Below are 21,834 nucleotides of genomic sequence, written 5' to 3' on the forward strand. Positions count from 1 at the left end.
ATACCCTTACTAAAGTAAAAATATAAATATTATAAAAATTGAATTCATACGAGAAGATTTAATAATATGTAGTCTTAAAATTAATGCGGAGTCTAAGTAGAGACAGAAAACTTAAAAATAATATTATATTAAAATATTTATATATATAATTTTATAAAATAAATTTTAAAAAAATTAGAGTATATAGCTAAATATAAAATCAAAAGTAATACAAAAATACAGAAGGAGAGAAACTCTTAAAAGTATTTTAAATTACCCGCAGTTCTATCATTTAACACGGTGTAACAGTAAATTGAATGGACTTAACGGAATATAATTTTCTTTATCAATTTTAGAAAATAATTTTTAAATTTATTGTTGAATTTAAATACTTTTAATTTAATTATGTGTTTAGATTAAAATAAATATGAGTTTTACTATCTCAAATTAAATATAAATATATAAATATAAATAAATATTTTATGAAAAATTTTAGCCCTTATAATCGCATGCTATATTTTAATTGTTTAATGCAATGTAAAAATACGTACAGTTAAAATTGAATATTTTTCTTTTAAGTTAAACATAGATTACACATGAATGAATTTTCATTCGTGTTGATACAATAACCAGAATATTATTTTTAATATAGTTTTATATATAATAAATAATAGATAAAAAAATAAATAAAATTTATATAATAAATCTATCATATATTTATTCTTAAAATAAAATTTAAATAATTTTATTAATCAAATAAAATTTTTATTATCATATTATAATTTATTATCATCGTTTTCAATTTCTTTTAATTATTTGAATAAAATTTAACTAATTAAAAAGATTTAATTTATTATTTAAAAAATTTTAGAATTTAACTATAAATATAAATATTTAAACTTTTTCATTCAACATACCTCATCCGATTAAGGTGATCTCACTTGTAGATATTGTTCAACCTCTCAATGGTAGTCTCTTTTAAGTAATAGCAGCCTAGTAGCTAAAAGCATCGTATTTAGATTTCTCTTCTTCAATATAACGTTTTATTAGAGTTTAGCATTATCTGATTCAAAATCAAACCGAATTAAATAAATTAAAAATTAAAATTTTAATATTTATATAAATAAAATTAAGTTGATTTTAATCAAAAACTGAATTAAATCAAACCGATCTGATTTAGTTTAATTCAATTCGATTTAATCGATTTAAATTTTAATAAATTTTTTATTTTTACATTTTATTTTTAACATTTTAAAATTTAATTAAAATATTTTAATTTTGATAGAATCTAATTTCTATATTATTAAAAATAATATACTATTATCATTAATTAGTTCAGTTAGATTTTTTTAATATTTTTTATTAAAATTGAATCGAAATAACTAAAATTTTTAAAATTAAAAATTAAATCGAACTGAAATGAATAAAAAATTAAATTATTTTTTCGATTACAAATTAATTCAATTCAATCAATTTTTTCGATTTGAACCAAATATTGATGATCGCTTTAAATGCTCTTCGCATATCAAAAGGAAACGTCCGTTCTTTCACTAATTAATTTAAAATTTGTTATTTAAATTTCAAAGTAAATAACATGTATAAATAAGAATAAAGAAAAAAGCAATTTATCCCTTAATATAAACAACATGTATTAAGTCTATTTAAAAATTTTCATTACAAAATAGTAATGTTTCACCTCAGCTGAATTTAGGAGCTTGTAATTTTATTTTATTTTTTTAATTTTTAGATTCAGTTCAAGAAACTTCTATGCTAATCCTGTTGGTTATATCTAAACACTGAAAGTTCTTTTGTTTTTTGGGCAAAAATCTTCAAACATGTTTCTTACCTGAAATATCTCTTTGGTCCCCTATGTTGATTTCAATTCTCATCCACCAAATTCATCTGGGTACAAATAACTTTCAACTTCAAGCAGTTGTTCCTTGTTTGTATTTCAGACATGAAAGTCAATTCTAACCCAAAAAAAAAAAAAAACAGAAAGCAAGAAAGCATCTTCAATAACTCTTTCTCTTGTGCTTGAATCTTGAAGCTTATCTCACACACATGCCAAAGTAAAAGAAAATGAAAATCTCATCCCAAAAAAACAAAAATTCCAAAATGCACTCACAAGCACAACCTATAAATCTCTTCACACAACAATGCTTCACATACATTTAGTATGCCAAAACTTCTTATTCACAACGAAAAAAGTGTCACGCAAATGGGAGAAAAGTAACTCTATACATGTGAATTAATGTAGGTAATTTCCTCTGCTTCGCCTGCGAATGCAGTCTCCGGAGATACCATAATAGTATGCAAAACTGAAGTTTGTGGAATCTGTAATCGCTGACTTAAGGCTTGTAATAATTAACTTCAGCTGTTGAACTTCTGTTCAGCAGTGCTTGTTGAGGCCTGACAAACACAGAAAGGAAGGTTCTATGTAATATTCATGTTATATTCAGTAATTTGTAATGAACAAAAATCGATGAAGGAACTTGAAAGGCCTAAAAGGATGCAAAATAGGAAAAAGAAAGTTGTATGACATGATCTATCTTGCTCTACTCCTGAAAATATCTTAAGAGAAAAATAGAATTGGGGTGCTGAAGTCATCTACTCAAAAGTTCAGTGCAAACCACAGCTGTATGAATGCGATTCATGGAAATTTCAAAAGTTTATAGAGATTTCTAAGAAATTTGGAGGCATTTAGCAACAGCAGGACAAGATAAAAAGTTAAAAGAATGTGAGAGAATGTGGGTGAGGGGGTTTTTATAAGCTTAGGTCCATCACTGCCTCCAATCCATTTGTGGTTCAGGGGTTTTTATTTATACAAACTCAGATCTTCAACAACATTAAACTACTAATTAAGGCTTACCCCCAATCTACACTTTGTGAGAGTTGTGCTCTAACTAGAGAAAAATTTATTAGATAATTAACATATGCTAAAGAGAGAATATACTGACCCCAACTGATGTCACAAAATTGCAAACAGCACATTTCACTGATCGTGCTCCATATTGGTACATCAATAGCATCCTGCAGTTTCCACAATTGACGTGTGCCACTTGATTTGCTGTCATAATGTACATTTTAAACCTTATTTCCAACTAGCAGTAAAGCAACTTATCCAAAATTTTCAGGTAATAGAAATTATACTAGAATGATTGTTCTTATAATTCCCTTGAAGTACCTTCGAGAGCTAGATTGATGGTGTGACAACAAGAACATTGTACACTAGTTGCTCCGCGGATGTACATGAGTAAGGTGTGGCAACCTCCACAAACCAGCTGTGCCATTTCTGTTCCTGTTGATATTTAAACAGTACTCAAGTGATTATGCTTTGGCATTGATGTCTTTAGATGTTTCATATGACATATTTTTGTTGTTAATTTTCAGGAAGCTCGTTACTTCTCGAATGATTCTGCTAATATTGTCACATAGAACAATGGAACTAAAAGCATCAACATGAATCGAAAGGTTTGGCACCATATGCTCAGCTAAGGTTCCCTTTCATGTTGGTTTCTTAACTAAAGATGCGTCTACTTGAGAAGAAAAGGAAAGAGGTTTTCATAAGGTATTGTTTGAGAGTTTCTGATTCTAAAAACTAAGAATCAGAATGAGCTTGTGATTAACAAGATTCTCCAGCATAAGAAAAGAGAGAAAGATTTATACCTGGAGGTGGCACAGCTGTGACTGCATTGCATATGGCGCAGCACACAGAGGTTGCTCCAACCGGGTAGAGTAAAAGATTTCGACATCCAGAGCAAACAAGCTGGCTCTGAGCACCTAAGAAAATGCAATGTCATGGTTTTAGGAATTCTCACAAATCCCAATTCCCAATCGATATAAATCTTTGATGACAAGCCAAACAGTTTGGAAAAACTTCAGTAGATTGGAACCTGAAGTTAGAATCTCATTACTAAACTTGAGAAACTACATCAGAAATTACTACATAAGTAACACCACGAATTTCTTCATTACCACAAATCTGGAAATACTTGGAAACTCTATCTGATTCAGTACTTTGAACAAACAAGTGTAGCTCCTCATGCAATATTCCAAAACAAAATAGAAAAGAGATAATTCTAAGAGTTCTACGGAAAAATTAACCAGTGGAGAGCTGATTAAATTACCATTGGCAGGTTGGGAGTAAGGAGCTGGAGCCGTTGGATAAGGAGCAAGAGGAACTGGCATTGTAATGACTCTAAAATGGAACTTTTCTTGTCTGAATTTCTTACAAGTTTACAGCCTTAAAAACACAGAGCACAACCTTTTCTCCAGTTCCTCCCATGCCTGTGCCAGAGAAGTAAACTAGCCAGTTAAGAAAATAGTCAGTTAAAGCTGCAAATCTGAACCATGCAATTACAAGTACTAGAAGGGGACTGTTTTGACAAATTTTTCTAAAACAAACACATTAAATAAAAATTACCCAATTGATAAGAACAAATTTACATTTGGAAAAATCATTCAAGAAGGTAGCTTTAATTTGCATTTTTTCCCCCTTCTATTTAGGGACAGAAGCAGAAAAGCTGGTAGAGTTGAAGACAAGCAATGACACAAAGCTGAACATTGAAGTGGGGCAAGCACATACCTTCAACAGCTTGCAGATGAAGCTGAGAGAGAGAGAGAGAGAGAGAGAGGATATAAGTGGGCAATGGACAAAAAGACTTAATTGAGTTGGTAATGGAGTTAAAATTAATAGGGAAAAAAAAAAGAGAAAAGAAAATATTTTTACCACTTTCCTTTCTCAGTAGAAACTACAAAACACAGAAGTAAAGCTTCCATTTTTCTTTCTTTCCTAATTCTTTAGAGATAGATAGATAGATGTGGTGGTTAACTTCCATTTGCTGCTGCCATATCAATATCAATATCAATATCAACTTCTCTCTCTCTTTCTCTCTCTTCACTTTTTGGAGCAAGCTATTGCATGCATGTGAGTGTTGCATTCAGTCCGCAAAGCTCCTTTCCCACAGAAATGTGGACGGTTTACATTGTGCCACATCACAGGCTAGACCAATCAGGACCGTCTGTAAAAGTTGCTTGCTGATAATAAGCTATACTTTGCTATATGAAAATTGATGGGTAATGACATATTTTTTGAAAAATTATTTTTAGAAAATAATTTAATTGAATTAAAAAAATTAAGTTTTTTTAATTAAGTCAAGAATTAAAGAAAATATCAATTAAGTAAATAGAATTTAGTACTTTATTCAAACTTAAAATATCTTCATTTTTTAAAAATTACTTTCATAATTTGAATTTATGGTTTTATTAATTAATTATTGGAATTTTTATTATTATATCAAATTTTTTTTATTAAATAAAATAAATTATAATTTTATAATTTAATTTTAATTGGTTACGTTTTAGAAAAGGGAGTATCCTCAAGATTATCTTGTTACGGTCAAACTTCTTCAATAATTGTGTACTTCTTTCGTGGCATAACAATTGTTTCATAATTATTTTTAAAAATAATTAATATAGTTAAAATAATAAATTTCATATTATTTTTTTAATTTATTTTTATTTATATTGCTTCATATAAATTATCATAGTAACTAATAAATTTTATTTTTTTAATATTATTAAATAAAAATAAAGAAAAAAAATTTTGTGAGTCAGAGTGTAATGGCTGGCTATGAGCGGAAGGCCCACGAGAAGGCCCAGACTTATGTTTTGGGAATGGGAAGTACGAAACAGGAAGGCCCATTGACATGTGATGGCAGCAACCAGACTTATCAATGGCCTCAATGCACCCTCTGGGCCCCTCCTTTTCCCCTTTTCCTTTTTTTTTTTCATACAAAAAGGAACTCTTTCCAATAAAATCCACATCCACCGTTGTCAAATGTCAATGTCACACTAACAAAATTAAAAATAAAATTCTACCCAATAATAATAATAATGCAAATTTATTTATATATATAACATAAAAATTATAAAAAAAATTTAAAATTAAACTAAAACTGTATGCTAAATGTGATATTATAAAAAATAGTTTTATTATCGTGTAACTTTATATCTTTTTTTTGAAATAGGGGTTGGGGGAGTCGAATCTTAGACCTTTTAAGGTTATATGATGCACTTTCCATCAGACTAAGCCTTGGAGTGCCGTGTAACTTTATATCTAATCATTGTATAATTAAAAAATTTAATTAAATTACAAATATATAAATTATATTATATAATAACATATAATCATTAAAATTAAATTAATGAAAAATTAAAAATTAGTAAAATAGTAAAGTAAATTTATCATATTAAAATAAATTTATATTTAATAAGTTGATAAATTCAAATTTATATGAGAATTGTGATGTTAATTTTATCTATTTAGAAATATGTAAGTAAAATAATTTTTAATTTTAAAGAAATAAAGAATAGTAAGATGAAAGAGAGGTAAACAATATATATATATATATATATATATAAATTTTAAAATTTTTATTTAAATTTGAGTTTGGTGCTTAAATTATTTTAAGAAAATTACTTAAGAATAATCCAACAACTATCAATACAAAATTGTTGTGTGATAAATTTTACTTGAACTAATAAACAATATAAAATTGTCTTAGTTTTGGCTATGCCTACTTTAGTTTTTTTTTTTATTGGAAAATTTTTATTAGGTTACTATATTTTATCAAAATTAATTATTTAATCTTATTTTCTAAAATAAAATTGAAATATTCTCATAACTTTTTTATGAATCTCTTGGATCATTATGTAAAAGAAAATATTAGCTACCTCAAATATCTAAAATATTTTTAATTTTTATAATTTTAATTATTTATATATTTAATTTTTATCATTTTAATTATTAATAATATTGATCTGGCCAAACGAATTTATACTGTGATTGGTTAATTTATAAAAAGGAAAATGTGAGGTTGTTTATATTTTTTAAACCATTTCGACTCTTAAGTCCGTAAATTAGAGAAAATGGGTAAGTGTAATAAAATTATTTAGAATTTAAAAATAATTGTGTAAGAATACCTTAATCTCTATGTTCATTAGTTTTCATATTGTAAGAAGATGGGTTGGTTATCAAATTTTCTGAAAATCTGGTTAGCACCCGATAGTGGATATGAGATTCTGCGATTATAGGTGTAATAGGGATCTATTAGGTTGTGTCTTCTAACGGTAACTTTCTGTGAAGTCTTGTCCTGTTGAAAAGAGGGCGAGTCTTGACGAAGAACTAAGTATTACGGCGTTTGGATTTCCTTTTCCACGGATGGGGCCGTGTATCAGTTTATCAAATTTTTGCCACGTGACTTTGTCTTATAATGACAGATTATGGCTTGTTTTGGACGATTATTATATTACATTAGAAGTCCCCTACTGGTCTTCGATTCTTCATATTCAAAGGTGACAGTTGTCTTCACGATCTAAGACACGTGGCATATCTAAATTGGCTTTCCACGCTAGCATTGCTTTGCCTGCTCCTGATCATAAATGATGATTATCTTATTCCTCGAGCCGCATTCAAAACCTATCGTTGAAACCATCATATATGAATTCTTCTTCTCTTCTAAATACCACTTTTACTTACAACTGACTTTTGTGCTTAAGAAAATATTCAACTATTCATTTTTTTCCATTCACACACTTCCTTACTCAAGGTAATCCCTATTTGCTTTTCCTTCTATAGAAATGAATAGAAATACTTCTTCCTCCTCTTCTTCTTCTTTTGGTGGAAGTTCAGACTCCAGTTCCTCCTCCGATGACCCCATTCGCATTTCTGCATCCATCATTCTACTGCGGGTAGTTCACGACAACGAAAGTGTCTCGATGAATGACATCCCCTCCGTATTGACCGCGAAGGATGTAGACTGTCTTCATGATCATTATCAAATATCTCGAGAAATCTTCCGTGTTTCTCCGAACGTTCATGTGGATGACCAGATCCCTGCAGAGGATACTATCATAGTGTATGAAGAACAGTTGAAAGTGGATGTTTGGTTCCCTATGGACCCATTTTTTATTGAAGTCCTCTAATTCCACAAGCTGTCAGTCACTCAACTACACCACAACAGTTGGAGGATCTTGGTGGTATTTCGATTTGTTTGTTTTAACAATAACATTGAATCGAGTGTAGCCCTTTTACTCTCAATTGTACCAGTTAGGTACGCAAAAAAATGAAGAGTTTTGATTTTTCAATGGGAGGAAATGCCAAAAATTATTCGATTGGATACCCCCATCCTTAAAGCGATGGAACCGCTACAGGATGTCTAGAGGTTTTGGCCCTCTCCGTACTAGCTGGAACGTGTATGTGGAGCTGAAAAAGGATGAGGTCCAGCCACAAAGGAGTAAGAAAAAGGCTCTGGACTTTCTCCAGACGATGGCTACATCCCACTAGATAGACATCATTGTGGTGGTGAGAAACACTTATCTTGGCAAAGCCATCTCCAGGCAAGCCAAGCTCGAGCCCTTCATTCGCCCGGCCTTCCAAACCTTAGAGACAACACTCCCCTGGCTAGCGAGCAAGATATTTTTCTTTCCAACTCCTTTTGCCTTTCAAACTGCCTGTCAAACTGCCTTACTTACTCATCTTTTGTTTCATACAGATATGGCCGGGTCAATAAACAAATTTGCCAAAGCAGCACGTGTTGCCTAAAAGGACAAAGCTGTTGATGGAGTGATAAGACCTCCACCTAAGCAAGCTCGTCGCGGCGAGGAGATCATCATGCCTCTTCCTCCTCCTCCCCCTCCTGCAATTGAAGAATCGGCTCCTACTCAGCCCGAGTCTTCTACTAGAGGCGCTTCTGTAACAATTTCTGTCACTGTCGAGCCAACACACGAGAATGCTGTAGTCGAATCGTCGAGGCCTTAGAGCATCCAACGCCTAACGCTAGCACTAACCCAGACATCCTTTCTTCTTGAGGAACCCTGCCTGTCAGTCCTCATCACTAAGAATGCTTCGAGGCCTGGGGACCGTCATTGATTGAACGAGGTCGAGACGGACGACTTCTTCGACAACGTGATGTACTCAGCCATGGAGAGTTTCCTCTGTTCGTACATGGCCAAAGAGCGTAACAAGGTTCTAAGGCGAGAGTTCGGGACTCAGGAGACATAAAAATGTCTTTTACAATAGGATTGTTCGAGGCTAAAGGCTCGGGTTGAGGAAGTGGAGGGAACCATGAAAGAGAGGCCGAAGTCCGTGGATAAGCTCTAGGTAAACCTGGACCAGAAAAATACTTCAAAGTCAACCATTGAGAATTAGGCAAAAATAGCTGAGGATCAAGTGGCCATACTTCAAAGCTAAGTCCAGAAGCTGCAATCTCAAGTTGAGGAGAATTGGACTGCCTCTACCAGGATTGCTAAACTAGAAGTAGAACTTCAAGAGACGATGGCCTAGGGAGGGGAGATGTTAGACACAAGAAAGAGTCAGTGAAGAGGTTTCCTTCTAAAATCTTTGCTTGGATAAATGACATCTTCCTAGAGGAGGAGGGCGAGGATGAGCAAGACGAAGAAGGGATCGAAGACATCGACCGAGTCTTTGCAGAAAATATAATAGACGTAGAAAAATAAATGTAACAGAGACTCGAAAAAAGGAAATTGAAGATATCTCTCCTTCTATATAATCTTTTTTTTATTCAATGAAAATATTATCTTCTGTATCTTGTCATTATTTTTATTAAGTGTTTATATACTTTGTACTCGTTCATAATTCTCATCCAGTCATTGTCAAATAAAATGAACAATTACTATGTGGTCCTATTTTATAATGATAGATATGACTTATTATGGGATCATTACGTTACATTAAATATTTAATTACTTTAATTAAGTAAGAAAAAAAGTTGACAAACATTTTATTTGATACAAATTTAATAGAAATAAAGAATTTAATGTTATAAAAAAATTGAATTTCAAAAAACAAGTGCAATTAATAAATCATTTTAATAAAATAGGTTGACTTAATTTTCTTTTTTTTTTCCTTTTCTTATCATTATTACATGTTCTAGAATTTTTCTTCATATTATTAATTTCTAATTTTTATGAAGTTTAAGGTCAATTCAACATCAATATTAATCAATTAATCATTACATAGTCTTAGATAAAAAAAAAGGACATGATGTTACCAATAATTTTAGTTCAAGCTTGATTCAAAGTAAAGAAGAAGACAAGAATATATATAAGATCAAAAGGGATTTATAACATGCCATTTGTGAAGTGGAAAATAAAAGAAAATTTTCAAAAAAAAGGAAAATAGATTAGAGGGAAGGACAAAAGGAGCAAGTGATGAAGAATGATCCTTAAAGTATGGGGCAATATTGTGTTTGCAAGATGTTGAGAAAATTACATAAGAGAAGAAAGAGGTTCATTCATTAACATGGAAAACTACTCAAAAGGCCCAAGGGGACCATTTTCTCTAGCTTTTCCCCACATCCCCTTGACTCTAATCCATCCAAAACATATAATATATATGAAAGTTAAATCTAAATGGTATCAAATTTCTATAAATATTAAATTAAAATTTTTTAAATTATATTAATTAAATTAATTATTTCAATTTGAATTAAATATTTTTAATAATTTTTCATGGTTATTTATTTATTTTTAATTTGAAATTCTTCCCCTTGTATTGTGAAGATCTTTCTAGCATTTGTCCAAATTCCAAAAGCATCCCCACATTTATGCTTTTTCCATGTGCCCATACCTCTCTAGATTGTTTTGAGAAGTTTCTTTCTTATATATATTTCCATATCTTTTTCTATGATTTATATTTTTATTAATTTGTTGTGATTTAATAAACTCTTCAATTTTTTTTAAACTGTAGCTTTCTTTTTTTTCTTTTATCCCAAAAAAAATATTAATCCCTTTATTTAAAATTAAAAATTTTACAAAAATTCTATTCAATTCATTTCTTTTTATTAATTTTATTATTTAAAATTAATAATAATATAAATCATAGAAAATAAATTATCTAATTACATTTTTACATGACTCTTATATTTATTAAAATCAGAAAATAATATAGGTAGATTGGATTGAAATGATTGAAACAAATTCCCCTTGTCCATATCATTTATCAACACCACTTTCTAAATATCTGAGTCAGTGGGATAATTAACCAATGGAATTGGAGATTTGAGATAAATGGAAATCACACGTCACTCTTTAAGAGATTAGATAAGATTTGCAATTTGCAATTTGCAGCCAAGAAATTGGACTGAAGAAGAGGAAATTTTAGCTAACCAAATAATTTCATATGAACAGAGATAAACCTAAATGTAAAACCAGCTTAAGCTTTGAAGAAATAAAGGGTTCTGAAAATGAATAAATATCTAAGTGAGAAATCTAAATTCCTAGCTCAAATTCATTTTCCCATTATATCATATACTGACTTTTCAACCCTAATTATTTTATTTGGTTCATTTTAATACATTTAACTCCGATTGTACAGTTAAAATCGTGAGTTGGATAAATTAAATTTAAATTTAAAATTATTTATTAAAAATTAGTTGTGAGATTTTTTTTTATTTTAATAGAACCAGATCTAAAAGTAATTTGAATATAAATCAATCCAACCTACCAAATGAATAATTTTGATTTAAAATTGAAGTAGCTTAGTTTACAAATCAGTACACATTTGCAGGCAGAACAAAAGGGTAAATTTCAAAAGGAAATATACAATTTTATGGATGGCATTAAATGGTGAAGAAATTATCTGGGCAATTCTTTTAAAAAAATAATTTTTGGCTGGATTCCTGAATCCTTGAGACAGCGACATATATAGAGAAACCAGGGGAGGTGAAAAGAACCAAACAGGTGACCCCCATTATAAAGGGAACCAAAGTGGTCCATTTGAACAACCAATCAATAGTTTGAGAGAAATGATTTCACTTTGGACCAACCCAACCAAACCAGCACATACCCTTTGTACATGCAAGCCTAGCATTTATTGATCTCAAATGCAAAAGGGGAGTTGTACACTATCTCACAGTTGAATGATTGCTACAACACAAATTTAAGCTTACTCACAAGTTACCTTTGGATAAAATATATCTAATTTTTATTTTATATCAAATATTCCTACTTCGAATATTATATAAACAATTAATTGATAATAAATGTACTCACAAAATTAATCTGATGGTAAATGCATTTAAATAAATTTAAAAAATTTTAGATTTTATTTCTCCAGTCGTCCGAAGTGTCGGGTCCACGTACCCTAATCCGAAAACGTGTGACAATTGGGCTGGACTGTGCAGCTTCACACTCTTTCAAACCATACAAAAATTGCATATTTGAACTGCTAAAACGATTCGTTGATCCACTGAAAACGTTAGTTTCCCCACTTCCCATAAGCTTTAGACTGAGAAAACCAAAGCCTTGTCAGGCCCATAGAACTGAAACATAACTCATAGGCCCAAAATAGACCATTGCCCTGCCCTGCCCTTGCTTATATAAATAAGAATTTAACATAAATATTATATTTTAAATAATTTTATTACATTATTTTTTAAACATAGATTATTAATAAAATATATTTTGTAAATTATTAATTAAAATATATAACATTAGAAGGGTTTACAAATATTTAGATAATGATAAATGGATTTAGAATGAATTGCTAATAATTTCAGATGAATTTTTATAAAATTTTAAAATTTTGGAGTTATTAATTAAATTTAGGTCTGATATTTCTTGAATTTGATAATTAAGTTTCTGCTTATAATTTAAAATTGTTTTTAATAAAAGATATTAAAAATTATAAATCAAACTGATAAAATTAAAAAAATTTGACTAAACCTTTCTTTTAATTGTTTATTACAATTATTTATTTATTTATTATAATAGCTTCAAGTAAATGAATGGAAAGATATTGAAATAGATGCATAGATTATGTCATGCTTTTTTTCTTTGAAAAAAAAAAACAAATTAGAAATACTCTGTCATGGAAATAAGATGTGTTCAAAGGTTCAGCCCCCTCATTCAGTCTTTAGTTTGAGTTGTGAATTAAAGAATTTTTTTCAATTTATCTGGTAAAAGTCAACTGTTGATTACAACAGCTGACTAAATATTTTCAAGCCCATTGATTTTGAGATGCAGTGGCATAAAGGATTTCAATAAGGGTTAGTTATTGAAAAAAAAATATTTACTTTTTAAATCCATTTAAAATTTGCTAATTTAAATAATCTAAATATACACCAATCAGTTTATTTATAAATTTTTAAAATATTTTTTACTTAAATCTATTTTAAAAAATAGTGTGCAAAGAAAAATTATCCTGACTTACTTAGATCAATTTAAATTAAATGAAATCTCCATCACCCCACTTATGCTTAAAAATTCAATATCAAACTTCATAGATTTTAAAGTTTACTTAATCACACTTCATCAAGATTTTAAAATCAATAATAAATGAAAATTCTGTTTTATTGAGCGTCTAAAAGTTCACATAAATTAAATCGATTCTCTTATTCTTTAAAAATTATAGAATAAGATATCGACTTCTTTGATTACACGATGAACTTCTTAAAAAAAAAATTAACATGTGTAAATGTGGAGTTTTATTTCACTTATTATAATAAAAATTATATTAAAATATAATCTATCTTTTATTAATTATTTTATAGTTAGTGATTCCTAAATCATCATTAATAAAAAAATTATTATTTAATTTTTATAATATAAAAAAATTTACTAGTTATATATTAAAATATTTCTAATATTTTAAAAGTCTATTATTTAATTATTTTATTAATTTTAACTTTTAAATACTGTAAAAGAATATTAAAATATCTTTAATAGAGAGGTACTAATTAGTAGATTTTTTAAAAATCTAAGAAACCAACTAATAAATTTTTTAAAATTATAAAGACTAAATAGTAAAATATTCAACAATTATAATTGATAAAATAATTTACGAGTAAATTTTTTAAAACGTTAAAAATATATTTTTTAAAATAAAGATTAACCATTAATGAAATTAAATAGTAATTTTTTTTATAAAAAAAAACTATTTAAAAAGGATTAAATGTTTTGATTTTTTTTTTTTTGGATTTAAATTAGTCTTAGTTAAAACAATGAAAATGCATTTAGATTGATACTAAGGAATTATAGGGAGTAACAATTGCTATAATAATGATAAGAGTGTTTACACTCACCTTAGATTTTGTTTTTATTTATAATTTATAAGTAATTAATTTTTTTTATATGTTGTACATTTGATATTGCATCCAATAAATATAATTAAAAAAATATTTTGACTCTTAAAATATTAATCAATAGTCATATAAGTTTTTTTTTTTAAATAGACCCTTTAAATATAAAATAATATAAATATATTTTTTTTAAATTTTAAAATAAATTAATTACGCTCTAAGGAGTAATTTATGCTTTTTAAATTTTAAGATGGGACATAAGTCCTTAAACTTTAAAATATAAATAAAAAGATATTTTTTATTATAATTTATTTTAATTATTATTCCCTTTTCTTTTTTATAATATAATAATATATAATTTAATTATTATATTTTTATTTAATTTTATCTTATTTTTAAAATTTTTTTAATAATATTTAATATTTAATAAAATTTAATATTTTGAATACGAATATAATTCATATAAATCAATTAGTTTTAAATTAAATATAAACTGAATCTAATTTTTACGATTAACGTTGCATGAAAACCACAATAATTTTTTGAAAATAAAATTTTAAAATTTACGATTTTCAAAAGTGTGACGAAAATTATAAGAATTTGACATAAAAAATTTATCATTTAAATTAATTTTATATTTTGATTATTTTTTAAAATTTTTTATATTAAAATATTTTCTATTCTAAATAATTTTTCTTTAATTGCTTTGAAATATTTTTGATCTTTAAAAAATATTTAATAAAATTTTTTTAACTTTTAATTTATATTTTTATTATTTCGTTTTAATCAAATGTTATTAATTAAAACTCTTGAATGTTAGTCTAATTAATCTTATATTAATAATTAAAAAATTAAAAAATATATCTTTTATAATATATATAAAAGAATAAAATAAATAAAAATTATAAATCCAACGGGTGGGTCTCAAAATGATGAAATAAATGTGAGAAAAAAATCTGAATTAAAAGTAACTTATTATTTGATATATTTTAAAATTTTGAATATTTAAATTATTTTTAAAAGATCTATATATCTCTTATAAATATATTTAATTTATTATTAAAATTTAAAAGTCATATTTAATATATTTTAATTGTTAAAAAGGTTGTTGGGACTATGTAAAATAAATAATAATTTTTCAAGACAGAAAGTCTTCCATTGTGTATATAGATTTATTTTCAAAAATGGCCTCATGCTTCAGTCCAACAGGAAAAATACAATTATACAAATTGCTATTTTAAATATTTATTAGAATAATAAATGAAAAAAAAAAAACTAATTTTTCCTTGGAAATATCTAAGCCAATATCTAATAATAATAGGGATAAAAATGCTGACTCCAATCTTATCCAAGGCCAAATGATTCCTTCTGTGAACAAAACTCCATTTATGACTTTTGAATGTGATTATAGAGTCAATATTCCTAACAATCCATGAATTAATTTTTTTTTAAAATAAAATATTGTGATTTTTTTAAATTTATAATTAGAAATATTTTTTCTCAAATTATATCTTTTATTCCTGTAAACAATTAAAATTAACGAAAAAATTAATTAATAGATTAAAATATATAAACAAACACTCATATTTTATCAAGCAAAAGTCCTTTTACTTTTCGCCTGGTAAATTAGAAACTTATCAGGATTTGAACTCTGATTTTCTACAATATCACAAACACAAATCTATATTGATGAACAGAAAATTTATCATTTTACAAGTATTTCATACACACAATGGTTCACAGAGGATATGTCACAATGTTCTTTTATTACAGTTGAACTGAGAAAAACTAGATATTGCAATTCTGTGGTCTGAAGGAATGATATATACAAGAAACCTTAGTACAGAAAAGTGCTAAGGGAAGAAACTTTCAACTTATGCACACGAAGATCAATGTATCTACGAAAATTATTGGGAATTCCTCCTGAATGGCCAAAAGCTTAAGCAGAGTTTGTGCCAAAATCCCTTCTTCTTCTTTGATGGTTGAGATTTGGTGTCTCTGTTGGCGACAAGGTCAGCCATGAACTGAACAACAGCCTGATGAATACATTGGTGATCAAGTTAGTGTCATACTAGGAAACAGGCAGATCCTACTAAACTAGAGGCAAATTGCAAACAAACATTACCTGAGCTCCCAGCTTAGCTACTTGTCTGGGTGGAACTTCCAAAGGAGTCTCATCTGCGCGAAAGATCCTCAATTTCGACAAGAACCTGAAAGAGTCTGGTAAGACTCTTATTTGATCATCACTTATATCCAACTCCTCAAGCATCTCAAGGTTTCCAATGGAACGCGGCAAGTCTCTTAAGTCTGCAAAGTTCTTTCCCACGTTCAATTTCCTAAGACTTACTGCAAAACACAGGTTTTCGGGTATGGATTCAAGTTCATTGAAGCTAACATCAAGTTCCCTCAAATTGGCAAGATTACCCATTGTTGTTGGCAACCCTCTAATTCTGTTGTAGTGAAGAGTGAGAATCTCTAAGCTTTCGACTTTTCCAATCGCCTCAGGAAGAGCTTTGAGCTGATTGAAATCTAATCTCAGCTCCACAAGCGACAAGCAGTTTCCAATTGTGTATGGAATCTCCTCTAGATCATTTGTTTCTACATTCAGAATCCTCAAACTTGTCAAATCCCCAATGGTCTCTGGCAAATGAGTGAACTGATTGGAGCTCAAATCAAGATTTATGAGGTTCTTCAAGTTCCTGAAAGAAGATGGCAGAGATTTTAACCTATTCGCATGCAGATCAAGATCTATCAGGCTAATTAGCTCCCCAAATGAATCAGGAAGGTTTATTAGTTGGTTCGAGTGGATATCAAGTTTTGTTAAGGCTTTGAGACTACCAAAAGTTGTTGGAAGTGCCATGATTCGGTTTTCAGATAAGTTCAGCTCAGTAACAAATGACAATTTCCCAATTGATGAAGGAAGCCACTCAACTTGGTCCATCAATTTGCCTTTCAGATCAAGAACTACAGCTTCACTTTTTGCAGAGTTTTCTATGATTGTTGCAAACTTCAATAGACTCAATTTCTCAAGTTCACCATCACCTGGAAATACACCAAAGTTACATCCATGTAGTCAGGGAATAACAAAACAGTCCCATCTCAGAGTACAATGTTGATTGAACAATATGATAAAGGACATATCCTTTCTCAAATCTACAACGGCTGCATTCAGACACTACCCTCCTTTGGCATAATTCATTTTGCAGGAAAATAATTCAAATGAATTTTTACAACACCATGCATGAATTCATTTTCTTTAAAAATAAAAATTTTGTAAGTTAAGAAATCAATTCTTCCATTCCAAATAAAAAATTTGGTATGAAAGAATTAAATAGAATTCTTGTGAAATTTTTTATTCCAAACAAGAGGTAAAGAAACTTTTAACGAGGCAATAAACAGCACAAAATTCAATTCAAAGGCAATAATATATCCAATTTTGGAGAATTGAAGAGAGATGCAATATCAGAAAGATCATATTAATTTGCAGGATATTAGTCTAACCTTTAAATCAAATAAATTCCAAGTGCTCTTTTCCATGTTTTAGTTCATTGGTTTTTTAATAAATACACTAAAATAGGATTCAATCATCAATTTTACCAATAATCTATATGTATTAAAAACAAACTCTAGAAACTTTCTACTTTAATCCCAAATTGAAATCAATGGAAGTTGTATTTTGTTCTCAAATTCTAAATGTCATGAACATGTAAGGATGTCAAGAACTAAGTGATTTGCATAAAATTTCTGAATTAAACATGATTTTATAACCTCCAAGCATATGAATAATCTTAAATTAAACCAAACCTTAAAATAATACTATAAATTCATATTTTACCTGAAAAGATAGGTGCCTTGGTGGAAGCACTCTTTATCAAATCCTTGGAGTCATCTTTCTCTAGTTCTCCATCTTCTATTCTATTGATCAAATTTTCCACATTAACCAAACTTTCTCTCTCAATTTTCTCAACTGGGTCAGAAAAATCAACCACTTTTTCCTTCTGGGTATCTCCAGAAACCAACAAGGAAGCTCTTTGAATCAACCCATCAAAGGTCCCAAACATCTTATCAATTTCAACCATGTGAAGGGCCTCCTTCCGCTGTTCGTTGCTTTCAAATACCACCATGTTCCTTCTCACCTGTTGCAGAACCAAGAAAAGCTCCTCAGGGACGTCACGAGGACACTCTTGCTTTGAAATTTCCTCAAGCCTCCGTTGATCTTCACCGTTGACAGTCTCAATCACAGACATGGCTGCTTCAACTTCTTCAATGGAAGGTCTAGAAGGCAGTGATCGGTAGAGTTTCATGATTTCCTCCACTGTTTCTACAAAAGCAGGAGATGGGTCTTGATTGCTGGGTTTCACAGCCATGGTTATGGTGATTCTGGTTTCTAGAATTGGGGAGGAAAGCTTGCAAAGTAACAAAGTTTTGAAACTGATAAATGCTTAGCTATGGGCTATGGTGGCCTTTGTTTTGTCCGTTGTTTAATCTTATTCATCAACGGGTAATAATTACTTTTAGAAAACTTACTATTTAGTTTATAGAAATTAATTAATGCATATTTTGTAAAATATATTATAATGCCATTCAAATTTAAAAATTTATTAATTAGTTTTTTAAATTTTAAATATTAAATAAAAATTTAAAATGCTTTAAGATTTAAATAGTAGAAATTTAAGAATTAAAAATTAATAAAAAATTATTTTTTAATTTTTTTAAAAAATATATTATTTAGTTTTTATATTATAAAAAAATTTATTAGTTAATTTTTTATTTTAAAAAATATATTTTTAGCATTTTAAAAGATCTATTAATTAGTTTATTTATTAATTTTAATCGTTATAATATCTTTGATATGGAGGTAGTAATTAGTAGGCTTTTTAGAAACTCAATGGATCAATTAATAAGTTTTTCAAAATTATAATGATTGATGACATATAAATAACAGGAGCCGTTAGGATCATGACATGTGTACACAAAATTCAGAAGAGTCATGTGAACCTTATCATCTGGTCTTACCAGACAATAGAAAGCTCGATCTACAAGGTATGAGGATCAAACCACTAACATCCTTGACCTTATCAAAGCCTGGAATGGACGGGCATACCTCTTCAAAGCTCGCGCCACCAACGGGAATTAAATACAGACACTATCGACTATAGTGATCGAGAGGATTCTACCTCGATACATATCAGGTGAGCCGGGTACGACCTGATAAACACGGGAAGGAAGTTGACCTCCAATTCGCTGGTCGTCTCCTCAGTACATCACCGGAGTCATAAATGCACATGCACTAAAATAAACTGATATGACGCACACGATAAATAGAGTATGGGCTAGCCGGCTTCGCATTTATTAGACCTCCTATCATTAATAAGCCGCCTGACACACTTATAAGAGGATATCCCTATCCAGTCATATGGGACATGACACAAGGGGTGTCAAAATGATCAATTGGTATATATACCACTGATCTAACCCAAAGAATAGATCTCTAACTCTCACACATACTCCCGGACATATTCTCTCTCTTTTCTCTCCAGAACTTCCTCTTTCTCTTCACTACTCTATTTTTATTTCCCTTGGTATCTCTTTCTATTAACTCATCACTCTAAAAGTTCTAGATCTGACTTGAACGTCGGAGGGTCTCTACCGGGACATTCCCGATAAATCCTTGACTATTTTTCCCATATTATGTAGGCCCCTTCCATGGAAGGACCCATACGAGATCTCAAATGCATTCACTCTTCATCGAACCAATCACAGTTCTTTGATCTGTCTATCGAATCAAATCACAGTCCAAGTGTCCACATTTGGTGACCCCATTGGATCTCAACAGGGGTGAGCATTCGGTCGGTTCAGTTCAAAATCGAACCGAACTGAATAAACTGAAAATTGAAATTTTAGTATGTATGAAAATTGAATCGAACTGAACTGGTCTGATTCAGTTCGATTCGATTCGGTTTGATCGATTTCAATTTTTAATAAATTTTTTTATTTTTTACACTTTATTTTTAGTATTTTAAATTTTAATTAAAATATTTTAATCTTAATATGATCTAATTTCTCTATATTATTGAAAATAACATATTATTATCACTAATCGGTTCGGTTTGATTTTTTTGATTTTTTCTAATCAAAATCGAACTGAATCGAAATAACCAAAAATTTTTAAATTAAAAATCGAACTGAATTTTCAAATTAATTCGGTTTGGTCGGTTTTTTCGATTTAAACCGAATACTGCTTAACCCTAGATCTCAATTCATCAATTGGCGTTATCTGTGGGAATGAAGGAGACTGTTATATCGCCAGAATTTTTAAACAAAACCTATTGAGATCCGCATGGCAAACTAAGAAAAGCTAATAACAACAACATGAGAGACTGAAAGGAAAAGAGATGAAGAAAAGTCCAAGAGACTATAGGCTAAATCTCAAAGCCACACGGTAAAAGCTCGATAGAAGAAGATATGAATGTGAGAAGGGGTACAATGCAAAGGTAGTCAACCAATCATGGGAGAAAGCGACATGCACGATTTAACTAAGCTGTACAGTTACTTCTCTATATCAAGACATTATGTTATTTTGGCTAGTTACATAAGTTAAATTTTAGATAAAATCTTTTTATATATACACAAACACGAGCATTATGGTATTTTAGTCTAGTGTAAAAATTTTATTGTTAGTTGAAATTAGCATGAACATTCCTTAAAAAATGGATTATGTATTTTGTAACGACCCGGAAACCGATACCCCTCTGTAACGGCCCGAACCGCCACCGGCGCTAGGATCCAGATCGGCTTAAGGCCGCCGGGACCCGTAGCAAGCCAAACATACCTCCTATCTCCTGGTCAAATCCCATACATGATCAAAACTTTAACATAAAAACTGAAACATATGATGTAAAGACCGAGCTTGACCTGTATGCAACATACTGGAAACATAAAGAACCCCCTACTAGAGTCCTCAAAACTCTAGCCGGGTCAACATAACATACATCAAGCTGGGATACATCCAAAGAACTAGAACCTAACCTGTGCATGCATCAAACCACAAACATAAGACCTCTACCAGGGTCCTCATCCATAACATAACGTGGTAGACAACACATGCCACAAGATTAGTTCAACACAACTCAACATCTAAAACATTACATACATCATGTATTGAACAGGGACTAACCAAGTCTTAGGGCCAAGCACAGTACTAATCCATGAACATAACTCTGCTCTACTTTACATTACATTCTCTTACAAATCATAATACCAATTATAATACATGTCCACACTAAAACTAATCTAAAACTATTACATAAGCTTAACCTTTGCTCTGAGACTTCTCGATCAACCTCAAACCTGTAACACTGGGGTTAGGGGAGAGGGGTGAGCTAAAAAGCCCAGTGAGTAGAAACAGAGAAAACAGTTCATTAATTACATGCTCTCATGAAATGCGTCATAACACAAAGGAATCACATAACTGTATCTTGTCCGTCTCGGGGCTCATGCAATTATCTACTCCCCACGGACCTGTTTCTGAGAGTTCTTTTTGCTAGCATCCTTTCCTCTCAAGGATCGGACATGACCTCAAAATTCCCTCTGTCGGTGCCCGGCTCCCCCAAAGGAGCTCACACAGGACTTTCACATACATGACAGGGTACCTAGTCCACAGAGAGCGCACAGGGACTTTCCTATATGTACTTGTCCGGCTCTCAAAGGACTTACCCAAGACTCAATGACAGAAATGGGCTATTGAAGTCGC

General features: G+C 29.8%; 2 protein-coding genes across 5 annotated transcripts; both read right to left on the reverse strand.

The window, feature by feature from the left end:
* Nucleotides 1-1,990: 1,990 nt before the first annotated feature.
* On the reverse strand, nucleotides 1,991-4,723 carry LOC110601038 (protein LOL1). Of its 4 annotated transcripts, none has more exons than XM_021738022.2 (6): nucleotides 4,565-4,723; nucleotides 4,107-4,266; nucleotides 3,646-3,759; nucleotides 3,164-3,277; nucleotides 2,937-3,046; nucleotides 1,991-2,388 (listed from the first exon to the last, which is right to left on the reverse strand). In XM_021738022.2, the coding sequence occupies exons 2-6, from the start codon at nucleotides 4,165-4,167 to the stop codon at nucleotides 2,350-2,352; spliced, it is 438 nt and encodes a 145-aa protein (XP_021593714.1). In that variant the 5' UTR covers nucleotides 4,168-4,266; nucleotides 4,565-4,723; the 3' UTR covers nucleotides 1,991-2,349. The 4 variants fall into 4 exon arrangements, with proteins under 4 accessions (XP_021593714.1, XP_021593716.1, XP_021593717.1 ...); XM_021738024.2 differs by having other exon boundaries at nucleotides 4,107-4,284; nucleotides 4,565-4,717; XM_021738025.2 differs by having other exon boundaries at nucleotides 4,426-4,566.
* An 11,013-nt stretch (nucleotides 4,724-15,736) lies between these two features.
* LOC110600785 (plant intracellular Ras-group-related LRR protein 5) lies at nucleotides 15,737-18,556 on the reverse strand. The gene is made up of 3 exons (XM_021737652.2): nucleotides 17,917-18,556; nucleotides 16,207-17,123; nucleotides 15,737-16,117 (listed from the first exon to the last, which is right to left on the reverse strand). The coding sequence occupies exons 1-3, from the start codon at nucleotides 18,446-18,448 to the stop codon at nucleotides 15,989-15,991; spliced, it is 1,578 nt and encodes a 525-aa protein (XP_021593344.1). The 5' UTR covers nucleotides 18,449-18,556; the 3' UTR covers nucleotides 15,737-15,988.
* Between the last annotated feature and the right edge of the window lie 3,278 nt (nucleotides 18,557-21,834).

This window comes from Manihot esculenta, chromosome 15 (genome assembly GCF_001659605.2).
Source record: "Manihot esculenta cultivar AM560-2 chromosome 15, M.esculenta_v8, whole genome shotgun sequence".
NCBI classification, from domain to species: Eukaryota; Viridiplantae; Streptophyta; class Magnoliopsida; order Malpighiales; family Euphorbiaceae; genus Manihot; species Manihot esculenta.